The sequence below is a fragment of the Herpailurus yagouaroundi genome, unplaced genomic scaffold, assembly GCF_014898765.1.
Source record: "Herpailurus yagouaroundi ecotype Mexico unplaced genomic scaffold, PumYag 218, whole genome shotgun sequence".
In the NCBI taxonomy this organism is placed as follows: Eukaryota; Metazoa; Chordata; class Mammalia; order Carnivora; family Felidae; genus Herpailurus; species Herpailurus yagouaroundi.
The window spans coordinates 5,054,087-5,066,667 of NW_024412449.1; the positions used below are offsets into that span (position 1 = coordinate 5,054,087).

Sequence of the window (12,581 nt, forward strand, 5' to 3'; positions counted from 1 at the left end):
ACTGTGTGACATCTACATCGATGTAGATGCAATGGTGGCATCTATGGTGCCTAACATGGTGGCAAAGCAATGGTGGCAAAACTTCTGGTGCCTAACACGAATAAAGCAGTGGCAGGCACCAAAGTGTACAAGCAGCTGTCATACTCTTTATAGCCATATTAAATGCAGAACCTCTCCTTAAGAACACTCTTAAAAATCAGAAATATAAATATTATTAAATGAGGAGTATATGTGTAGCACTTTTGCTACATACCAAAGTACAGGGGTTGGAAGAAAACATGAAATAAGTAATAGCTTTTCCCATCAAACACCACCATATACTTGAAAGAAAACCTGACAAATTGTGGTTATTTAGACTTGTGTATCTTTCCTCAAAAATGAACAAAAAGTGCCTTTTCCCTTCAAGGAAAATAACCAGAAATACATTCCTGGTGCTAAAATCTAAGCTTTCAAACAAAAATTAGAATTCTCAAAATCTTATACCTAAACACTTAGATCTACTTAATCAGCTTTCCAATATTTAAAGATATTTCTAATAACATCCGTGGTGACATTAGTTAATGTGATTTTTTATTTTTCTTTAATGTTTATTTATTTATTTTGAGAGAAACCGTGTCAGTGGGGGAGGGGCAGAATGAGGGGGAGAGAGAATCCCAAGCAGGCTCTGAGCTGTCAGTGCAGAGCCTGACAAGGGGCTCGATCTCAGGAACCGTGAGATCGTGACCTGAGCGAAAATCAAGAGTCAGACGCCTAAGCAACTGGGCCATCCAGGAGTCCCTGTAATTGTTTTTTAATATGAATAATGCAATGTATTAACATTTGGAAAATCTTCATTAACTCAATTTTCCAAATGACTGTATGTTACAAAATCATGTATGGATAAAAGATCCATTTAAAGTGCAATATAGGGGTGGGAGGGAGAGGAGGGTGGGTGATTGGTATTGAAGAGAGCATCTTTTGGGATGAGCACTCGGTGTTGTATGGAAACCAATTTGACAATAAATTTCATATATTAAAAAATAAAGTGCAATATAGATCAACAGGTGTTAATGTAACAGAATATAAAATATTTGTTCTTACAAACATTATACTGCAATTAACCTTTAAGAAACTACCACTTGGGACACCTGGCTGGCTCAGTCTATAGAACATGTAACTCTTGATCTTGGACTCGTGAGTTCAAGCCCCAGGTTGGGTGTAGAGTTTACTTAAAAAGAGAGAGAGAGAGAGAGAGAGAGAAACTACCACTATCAAATTTTGATGTGGTTATCAAACAATTTCCACAACTATGTGAAAGTCTATTAAAACATTCTTTCCAGGGTACCTGGGTGGCTCAGTTGGTTAAACTCTGACTCTGACTTCAGCTCAGGTCGTGATCTCACGGTTTTTAAGTTCAAGCCCTGCACTGACAGTGCTGAGCCTGTTTAGGATTCATTCTCCCTCTCTCTCCCCTGCTCATACTCTCTCTCAAAAATAAATACATAAACTTAAAAAAAAAAAAAGCCTTTCCTTTTCCAACTATCTCTGAGTCCATGCCACAGATATGTCCACCAAAACAAAAGACTGATTACATAGGTAGATGAGTATATAGCTGTCTTTTCTTAAGCCAGACATTAAAAATATTAGTAAAAATGTTTAACAATGTCATCTCTTTTTGCTAAAAACTTTTCATTTGGGGAACAGTTATTAAAAAAAAAAACATGTATTGTGTGTTAATATATAAGAAGTTTATTATTTTTAAATGAATTAACTCTTAAATTTTAATTTCTAATATGATAAATACCACTAGGTATAACTCACGTAAATAGAAGTTTGTTGAGGTTCTCAAAAAGTTAAAGAGAATAGTAAACACCTAAGACCAAAAATGACAACTACTACAGAGTTCATGCAGTTTTGGATACCAATGAACTATGAAAAGACAGCAATTAACCCAATAATGCCATGTTTCAACTTAGAAAAATTCTTAGACTTACCTGCTGGACACCAACTGCAAATGCCTTCAGAAATACTTCAGCAAATTCATTATACTCCTTGGAAACATTGCCAGGGCTTCCATATCTAAAAAAACATTATTAAAACACCCAGTTTCTTTCTTTTTTTTTTTTTTAATGTTTGAGAGGGAGGGAGAGAGAGCATGTGCGCATGCAGGGGTAGGCGGAAAAAGGGAGAGAATCCCAAGCAGGCTCCCTGCTGTCAGCATGGAGCCCAAAGCAGGGCTTGATCCCACCAACTGTGAGCGGTGAGATAGAGATCCCATCAACTGTGAGCAGGGCTTGATCCCACCAACTGAGCTGAAATCAAGAGTCAGATGCTAAACTGACTGAGCCACCCAGGTGCCCCCACACTGTTTCTCTATATTGCTTTATATATCAACACTTATAAAACCAAGTGCTTGAAAAATAAACTTAAATCATCATATACTGAGAGAAACTTACCTTTCAAAAAGCCTTGCTAAGATATGTAAAGCCCACTTCTTACATTTCCACCATGGTAACTCAGGTCTATCATCTTCTTCAACTTGAAGTGTTTCCTTTAAAGAGATATTTATTTAAAAATAAATAACGAGATAGATTTTTTTTTAAACAAGTCTTTTTTTTTTTTTTTTTTAGTTTATTTATTTACTTTGAGAGAATGAGAGAGCAGCAGAGAGAGAAATGGAGAGAGAGAATCCCAAGCAGGTTGCATGATGTCAGAACGGGCCTGGGGTGGGGCTCTAACTCACAAACCATAATATCATGACTTGAGCTGAAATCAAGAGTCGGACGCTTAACTGACTGAGCCACCCATGTGCCCCTCAATTTTCAGTTTTCTTAAGTCAAATTTGGGTAAAGTTCTCTAAAAGGTAACATGAAATGTTTCTAAAGTAAGAACAGTGTTACTCATGGTTATTCGGTTGTAAATAGTCTAGAGATCGGAGGTAGTCTTAGAGACTATTTACTCAAGAAAAATGAAAATTTGTGATTATAAGATTTCTGTAAACACATTCATAGCAGCTTCATTTGTACTACTAAAATCCTGAAACCACCCAGATGTCCCTCAACTTGTGAATGAATATGTAATTGTAGTATATCCACACAATAAAATATTACTTGGTAATAAAAAAGAACAAACTACTACAATACAACATGAATACATAAGAAACAAACTATTACCACACAACATGAATACATACCATAAATACATTATGCAAAAGAAGGTAAATACAAATAATTACTTTTATTAAGTTCTAGTACAGGCAAAACTAATCTATGGTGCCATAAATAAGAATGGTTATGGTAGGAATGACTAAAGCTAACTACCAGCAAATATTTTAGGTGATTACATGGATACATATAACTGCTAACTCACTGGGTATTTATTTATAGTATGTGCATATTTATAAGTTATACCCAAAAAGTACAGAGTATATAAATGAAAATTTTAAAATTATATTTTGTGGGGCTCCTGGGTGGCTCAGTGGGTTGAGCAACTGACTCTTGGATTTCAGCTTAGGTCTTGATCCCAGGGTTGTGGGATCAAGCGCCATGTCGGGCTCCACGCTCAGTGTGGAGCCTGCTTAAGATTCATTCTCTTTCTCTCTCCCCCTCTCATGCTTTCTAAAATCCAAATGAAAAATTAAATAAAAAGTAAAAATTATAGGGGTGCCTGGGTGGCTCAAGGGGTTAAGCATCTAACTCATTTAGGCTCAGATTATGATCTCATGGTTTGTGAGACTGAGCCCTGCTTCAGGCTCTGCACTGATAGCGTGAAGCCTGCTTGGGATTCTCTCTCTCCCTCAATCTCTCTGCCCATGCTCTCTCTCTCTCAAAATAAATAAACAAAATTATATGTTGTACCTATTAAATGTGTACAGTTTCCTGCAGAGTGGGAGAAATGTCCTATTTATTTCTTCTACACGGTTTTTTTTTCTTTAAGATAAAAATTTAAGCGATAAACCACAGAACACGAGGTTGGTCTCACTTATGCCACTAACAAAATTATTTTGGATAAATTACATAACCCTTCTAGGTCTCTATTTAAAATAAATCCAGAGGGGCGCCTGGGTGGCTCAGTCGGTTAAGTGTGCTACTTCGGCTCAGGTCATGATCTCACAGTTGAGTTCAAGCCCCGCATCGGGCTCAGTGCTGACAGCTCAGAGCCTGGAGTCTGCTTCGGATTCTGTGTCTCCCTCTCTCTCTCTCTCTGCCCCTCTTCCGTTCATGTGTGTGCTCTCTCTCTCTCTCTCTCAAAAATAAACATTAAAAAATTTTTTTAAAAATAAATTCAGAGGGATTTTTTGAGGATTAAATAAGGTATGTAAGAACACTAAAAACATTTTATGTATTTGGGACTTATGAATTCCCCTACCTCTCTAGAGAACTAGATTATAAAGAAACATAGCTGTTATTTTTTAAATTGTGATTAAATTAAAAACACAGCTGGACAATTCTTTCTGTACTAAAAATCACTGAATCGTATACTTTGAAAAGGTGAATTTTACGGCCTGTGGGCTTTAGCTCTATAAAGTTGTTATTTAAAAAAACAAGTAATGTAACTAACTACAAAGTTTTACTAATTTGCCAAATTCTTCCCCTGGTTCATAAGTGTCTGATAAATTAATAGGTTAAAATCTAACGAGTGTCTTTTAAAATTATACATAGTTAATATATAACATTGTATTAACTTAACGTGTATAACACAATGATTTGATATATGCATATATTGTGAAATGATTACCATCATAAATTTAAGAAGGTAGTCAAAATATATAAACTGTCAATTATAAGATAAAGAAGTTCTAGATATGTAATGTTCTGCATACTGACTATAGTTAACAATACTGTACTGTATACTTGAAGGTTGTTAAGAGAGTAGATCTTTAAAATTCTTATCATAAGAAAAGAATTTTGTAACTATGTGAGGTGATGAAGAGCGTGCAACTCTTGATCTTAAAGTCGTGAGTCTGACCCCCACCTCTGGGTGTAGAGTTTAGTTAAATAAAATAAAACCTAAATAAGATTTTTAATATTAATAAATAAAAACTGAAAAGAAACAGAAGAATAAAGATAAAGAGATATATATACGTACCTAAATAATAATATATGAAATAACCCTTTATAATTTTTTACTTAGTATATGCACATATGTAAACAAAGTGGTCTCTCCATCTAGGATAATTTGTATTATGAATTATATAAACTCTTAAAAAATTTACAGGAAAGATCAGTTAAAATTTTCAAAAGATACTTCAGTATTTTAGTAATGTTAAGAACACAAGGAGACTTACTTACATTAGGTACATCTCTGTTCACAACAGTCTTTAAAATTTCTATCCATTCTGTCAGGTTCTGTTGGTTTATCAGTTCCAGTGGTAGTGTATACTGAATGAAAATCAAGAATCAATTATTTAAAAATCCTTACAAAAGAAAATCTGACTTCCTTTAATTCTTCACAAAACCTACAAAAAGTATTTCATTTAATTTTTTAGTACCCAACCAAATCTCTCATTCGGCTGATCTGGTCAGTTATCTACAGTGGAGAGTTGTGGCAATGACAGTAGGCATCCTTGTCATCCAAATTACTGGGAGTATGTTTTATTTTCACCACAGGAGTGACATTATGGACTTCTAGTGAATGTCTTTTATCAAGTGAAGAAAATCTCTATTCCAGGACTCTTAAGAGTTGTTTTAAGTAGGAAAGCTTATTAAGTTTGATCAAATGCTTTCTCTGATATTCTTAAACATGATTACAGGTCTTTTTTTTTTTTTTCATGTAATATGAGTTAATCACAAAAACTGATCTGTTGATCCACTCTGTTCTTTGGATAAATCCTCTTAATGGGCTCATAAAATCAATATCCTATTTAGAATTTTAGGGTATCTATCTATTTTCACAAGTGAGACAGGGCTATATTTTGATACCAGGGTATGCTGGTGTCAAAAAAATTAGTTGGGGAGGTAACTATTTTGTCCTATGCCCTAAAACAATTTATAAAAATAACAATCTAAAAAAGTTATAATCTTACCAACTAGAAAACAAACGAAAACAGTATAGATAGTATATATCCAAATCACTTCAAGTGCCCTTTGCTTAAGACTGGGAGATAAGAGATTGTCTAAATCTATTAAATCTACAGATTTAGCAAAGAAATGCAAAATCCAACCAAACAATAGAGTCAGTTACAATCTTTGGGGAAGTCACAGTTCTATTTAAATGATATTTTAAAAGTTAAGCAAGGGCATGAATTGAACCAAAGGTCCTAGTAGATGAGATGAATCCTTCTTTGGCTACATGGCACAAAAAGAACCAGACTTTTAATACTGATCAAAAACGGTTTCATATAAATAATTACATCCCACTGAGAATATACATACAATCACTTTCTTAGTGGACATCTTTTATCGCACACTTAGAATATGTAAAAATGATGAAGACCATTATTGTGTGCCAGTCAAGTAAATCAAAAGTACTAGCATTTTTGTGTTAAGCTTAGGAATAGGTTTCGTAATTACTTGGACAATCTAGGTACATTTGGCATATCAGGTTCATGCTAGATATAAACTGTAATTTCAGTAATTGATTTTCAGACTTTGTGAATGCTTAAGGTGAAAGGCATAAAAATTTTTTACTGATTTTGTAAATAGTGTTAGATGGTTTAAGAGAGCTTATGATGACCAGTTATAATTTAAGATTTATTGGAGTTGTTTGTGTATTTAGGGAAGTGTGCTTGGTAAGACTTTTAATGTACTTACAACTTTGGCGATTTATATTTGACTAGCAAGAGATCTACTTGATCCAGATTTTCACATGAAATTAAGACAAGTAAATTCTTTATCTTTTAATGTAGCAAAGACAGACTTATTACATATAAAAACGGTTTTATAAAAATTACCTGAACAAGAGCATAGAAGATCTTGAAAATTTGTTTCTGGATAAGGACAGACTGATCAGACTGATCAGAAAGAAGCTGGATAAAACGGTCCTTTAGAACTGGCAGAAAATGCTGCATTGCTGCTACCAGTGGACTCCGTTCCTCTGGTTTCTTGTACCTTTGGGTAGGAATACAAACTAATTCTGTAAGAATTTATTTCACAATTTTATTTATATGTATGAGTTACAAAATTAAAGTGCTTGTTTGTTCACATAAATATATAAACAAATACTTCCTAAGCAACTTTAGATTCCTAGAAAGAAAAAGAAAAACCAACTATGGAACCAAATCACAAGCAAAAGCAACTTAAGAAAACCCTGAAATAATAATAAAATATTTAAAATTTTCTGAACATTCATTATGAAGCCGATAATCTTCAAGGCTCCATTAGCATCCTTACTTCCATGGTTTGAGGAAACTGGGGCACAAAGAAGTATCCTTCCCTGTATACTCATCGAGGTATAAACCTCATCAGTCAAGATCAAAAGTCTGTCCTCTTAACCATGTCACTATGCAATCTCTATTTGTGAATACTGATACAAATGAGGAGCTACAATGACTTGACTTTTAAATATTAGCAGCTGACATAAAATCAATTGTATATTACCATCCTTGTTATTTACATACCAAGACCATTAAGGCAGAAATGGCATCTATAAGGCAGAAAATATTCTACTTCTAAAAGTACTATAAACAGGAAGGTCTTTTGTAACCTATCTGGCAACAAAACCTGACCTCAACAGGCTATTTATGACCTTCACTTATCCCATCTAGAGTGGATATTCACACATTTCATTGCAGATATAATAATGTGTTTGAAAAAAACAAGAATGTGTTTGACTACTGAGTGATGGTTCAATTTCAAAAGGAGTGTTTAACATGTATTATGTGAACCTTGCTACCTTTCTAAAATCCAAAAAATCTTGAATTTGGAATCACATTTGTTCAAGGATGTGGGTAAAGAATTGCTGACCTAAGTGAGAAATTTCCGCATAGAGATTTCTCGGCCTTTTAACAGTATTATTTAAAAAGGTCTGTTCGTTTTTTAAAAAATTAAACTATACTTCAACTTAAAAAAGTTGTCAAATATGCTTCAATGAAAAAAATTTTAAATAACTTAATGGACTAGAAATATAGGAAAGACACCCCAGCTTCATTAAGGAATAGGAAGAAAAGCTCTGCAAAATACAGACTAGTTGTTAAGTCATTATTCTAAAAGACACAATTTATCTTTTCAGATTAATCTAAACCACTTTAAATTGGTGTTCCCTACCAGACTCCAGTTTTATCTACTGGTAGCCTTCCTGAAGGAAGAAAATGTATTTAAGAATTGAATATTTGAGCACATTTTTAAAAGATAAAGGTAAAAAAGCCAGATTCTTTTTCCCTACTAGATGAAATTAGAACCAAAGTAAATTGCTCACAATAAAAAAACACCAAGACAAATGTTCTCACTAATAACAACAGAGACTATTAAACAATAAACTGACATTATTTTAAGTACTATTTTAATGTGCTAAGAAATTACATGTAGCATACATTTTAAAACATTATCTGCACAGTTGAGTCAAAAAAACCACAACAGTTTATGAAAGGAAGCCATTTGCACTCTCCAATCTGATTATATAAACTACAGTAATTATAGAAAATATTTCCTTAAAAAAAAATATTTCCTTTTAACAATAAAGGTAGAACTATATTAGGTGCTTCTCTCCACTTATCCAACCCAGATGATCACTCACATTAAGAGGGTTTGACTACCCATTTCATATTACACATTCTTCTTTCCTACCTCCCTCTCAATCAATATCAAGGAGAGGACTAGAAGTTAGATGGTATTAGTTGCTAATCTAAACTAACTGGTATGTGAAAATAATTATGATAGGAAACAAATCACTATCCCATAAGACCTGAAAAGTTCCTGAAAGCATGAAAATATGACACTAATAAAAGCGGACTACCACAAGGCTACAATGTGACAATCTGGTGAGCCAGGCTCACCAGAAATCCTAAGTACTAGTCCATCACTTTTTCTTAAAAAACAAACAAAAAAAATCTTCAATGGTATATCAGCATCTAAAAGAATCACATCCAAACTCTCCATCATGGCATTCAAAACTCTCTTTAACATGGTCCCAATTACCAGACCAAAATTATCCCCCACCTCTCAACAGAAATTATCCATACCATTTAGTGGTCTCCTCACTACCCACTAAAGACAGTATCTCATTTCCACCTCTGTACCTTTCTTTGTTCATACTACTCCGTATGGTGTGACATGCTTTCCTCTTCAAATGCTCCTTCTGTGCTCCTTCAACTGACAAGCATTTCCTGAGGATCTATGCTCCTGAAGACCACCACAACTTCCAATTTCTCCATGAATTTTCTTAGAACTGCTTCAGTCCACACAGATCCCTTGTGAACACCTTGTGCTCCACAATCAACACTGGCGGAAAATGAACTGGAATTCCAATACTGTAGCAGCCTCCTATGTCTCCCATTAAAAAAAAATCCCTGTCACACTCTCTCCTGCTAAGATTATAGGACAGGAGAGACTTGAACCTCCTCAATGACAATAACAGATTATTGTTATTCTCTCTCATTTTAATCACTCACTTACCAGAACTACAACAACTGGCACTCTGACAGAGGTTGGAGCAACAGCTGGAACATTCCTTAGCAGGAAGATGGGTAGCTGGTGGGAACACAAGAAAACACCAGTACCAATGCTGTAAATGGTATATTTCTCTCCTGCTCAGAAGAAAAGCAGCAGTTCATCAGCTACTTTGAGCTGGGACCCAAAAAGGGTATTTATATTGGAGGCTAACTACAAGCCCCAGAATTAGAGGGCTCACAATGGCATCTGTGTAGCTGTTAGGACTGGAAATAAAGCCACCATCATGGTGTTAAGTGTTCCTCATGCCTTCCTCATAATTTTCTAGTGTCAAAACTTTTAAGTGCCTAAAAATTTCATTACTTTCACTATACACTTGGAGATAATCCCTTCAACATTTGGCTTACCACCTTTAGTGCTATGCCTCAACTTCCAAGGTTATGTATTTTTTCTCATCCCTAACCCCAAATCTAAAATGATCCCTTAACCTAAAATGTGTCTTACTGATACTACTTACTTATATGAACTATAATTTGTTCAAATATGCAAACACTGAAACAGGATCCCTCAAAATACAATGATTACAAATGATCATATGAAATTTCAACATATCTTTCTTAAAGGATCTTATCAAGACCCCAAATTAAGATAAAAAATTCACAGAAAGCCAGAAGTTAAATAAAGAGCTCTAATGCTCAAAGTACTCTGCTACCCTTCACATTTTAAAAAAGCTCATGTTTAGTTTAGGCCTTTAATCAGCACAAATTGATGAGCCCATATTGAGGAATTAAAGATAACTCAGTTTTTGAATAGGGAAACATAGCAAGAAAAAAGGGCACAAGGAGTTTCTTAGTTGAATCAACAGAAGCAATTGCAGAATTAAAATAAGAATGCTATTTCAAAAAGAAAATACTGAATTAATATCAACATATAATTCACTAATATTTATATACCAAATGTAATTTTAGATGTTCAAACAGACTACCTTAAAATTTCCAAGCTTTTCCTACTTCTCAAATCTCTGTAGGAATTGAGAGACACTTACTCATAATTTTTCACAAGCTGATAAAGGCAAAGAAGAATTCCTAGCCAACAAGCACTGTTATCAGACTGAAGATAAAAGCCAATTTTGTCCACAATGGCAGTCCAGCGGCTTGGATAATCGTGTTTGATGATATGGTGAATGCATGTAGTAAGCTGTACCCTGAAAGTCAAAAATAAACAATAAAGAGGAAGAAATGCTACCTAGATAAAATTCTGCTCCAAGAAAATTGCTGTTTAGACAAAAGTAAGCCACTGAGCAAAATCTACCTGTTCCTACTGATTTAAAAGAAACCCAACAAATGTTACAAGGTGATTTGGGGGCCCCTGGGTGGTTCAGTCGGTTAAGCGTCTGACTTCAGTCCAGGTCATGATCTTGTGGTTTGTGGGTTTAAGCTCCACATCAGGCTCTGTGCTAATAGCTCAGAGCCTGAAGCCTGCTTTGGATTCTGTGGCTCCCCCTCTCTCTGCCCCCTCCCTTGTTTTCTCCCCTGCCTCTGTCTCAAAAATAAAAAAATTTAAAAAAAATTTTTAATGTCTATTTACCTTTGACACAGAGAGAGACAGAGTGCAAGCAGGGAAGGGGTAGAGACAGAGGGAGAGACAGAATCCAAAGCAGGCTCCAGGCTCCGAGCTGTCAGTACAGAGCCAGACGCGGGACTCAAACTCACGAGCTGTAAGATCATGACCTGAGCCAAAAGCCAGCTGCCCAACCGACCAAGCCACCCAGGAGCCCCCTCAAAAAAATTTTTTTAATACAGGTGATTTTATTTTTTTATTTTTCACCCCATCATCAACTGACGAGTTTCATTTAGAACATAGTTATTCTCATTAAAAATTCTGCAGAACCATATAAAAATAAGAGCTTTTAAATATCAAGACTATAAAATATGGGGCACCTGGGTTGCTCAGTCAGTTAAGCATTCGACTCTTGGTTTCAGCTTGGGTCATGATCTGGCGGTTTCGTGAGTTTGAGCTCCACATTGGGCTCTATGCTGGCAGCATGGAGCCGGCTTGGGATTTTTCTCTCCCCATCTCTCTGCCCCTCCCTCACTTACATGTCTCTGTCTCTCTCAAAATAAATAAACTTAAAAAATAAAAAAAACCAACAACCAAGACTATAAAATATAACGTATATGACAGCATTCTAAAGTTTTCTTTTACCTGTGTCCACCTGATCACACTATGTTTCACAAGTTTTACAGTAAGTTTAAAACCTTTAGGTTTTATAACTGTAAAAATCACAGTAAGAAAATTAAATAAAAAGAAATTTGCCTGTAACAGCATTTGTTAAGTTTACTGCTATAAAAATGACAGGTTTTTAGGGGCGCCTGGGTGGCTCAGTCAGTTAAGCACCTGACTCTTGATTTCAGCTTAGGTCATGATCTTATAGTTATGTGAGATCAAGCCCGAAGCAGGGGCTTGAGATTCTCTATCTCCCCCTCTGCCCCTCTTCCCTGCTTGTGCGCGCGCGCGCGCGCGCTCTCTCTCTCTCTCTCTCTCTAAAATAAAAAATAAAAAAAATTTTAAAAAAGACAGGTTTTTATGTTCTGGAAAGACCCCCTCCCAAACTCCACAAATTATATACCTGCAACAATGGGTAAGTTTTAAAAATATACATATACCTGATGAGCTCAGGAGAATGGATAATAGCTTCTACAATATTTTCTCGAATACAATGTCGATCTTCTTCTGGAATAGTATAAGGAGATATATCTCCTGGTGCTGTTTCCCGATCAGGCCAATACTGTGTTATCATATTTTTCAAATAGATAACACCTAAAATGTAGATAAATTTGACAACAGTATTTACTGTGAAAGCATTGTGAATACCCCTATAAGTGTCCACACCTCAATTTATTTCTTTCAGACCAACCACTGTCAGTAAAGCTATCCTTTTTTAAAAACAAAATACTGCCTTCTATTATTTTAAAAGTTGATAATCAAAATACAAGTTTAATTCTTAGCTACTGTTATGATCCATAAAGTTATTATTAAACATATAGCCTTAGAGAA

The 12,581-nt window shown here is 35.0% G+C and overlaps 1 protein-coding gene across 1 annotated transcript in view; it reads right to left on the minus strand.

The window, feature by feature from the left end:
* The window catches only part of IPO7 (importin 7), a 47,891-nt gene that overhangs the window by 20,809 nt on the left and 14,501 nt on the right, over positions 1-12,581 (minus strand). Inside the window, exons 3-8 of the mRNA XM_040456917.1 lie at positions 12,191-12,344; positions 10,570-10,728; positions 6,872-7,028; positions 5,271-5,360; positions 2,436-2,530; positions 1,974-2,058 (exon numbers count right to left, since the gene is read on the minus strand). Coding sequence (XP_040312851.1) covers positions 1,974-2,058; positions 2,436-2,530; positions 5,271-5,360; positions 6,872-7,028; positions 10,570-10,728; positions 12,191-12,344 — 740 coding nt within the window. The remainder of the gene's footprint in view (positions 1-1,973; positions 2,059-2,435; positions 2,531-5,270; positions 5,361-6,871; positions 7,029-10,569; positions 10,729-12,190; positions 12,345-12,581) is intronic.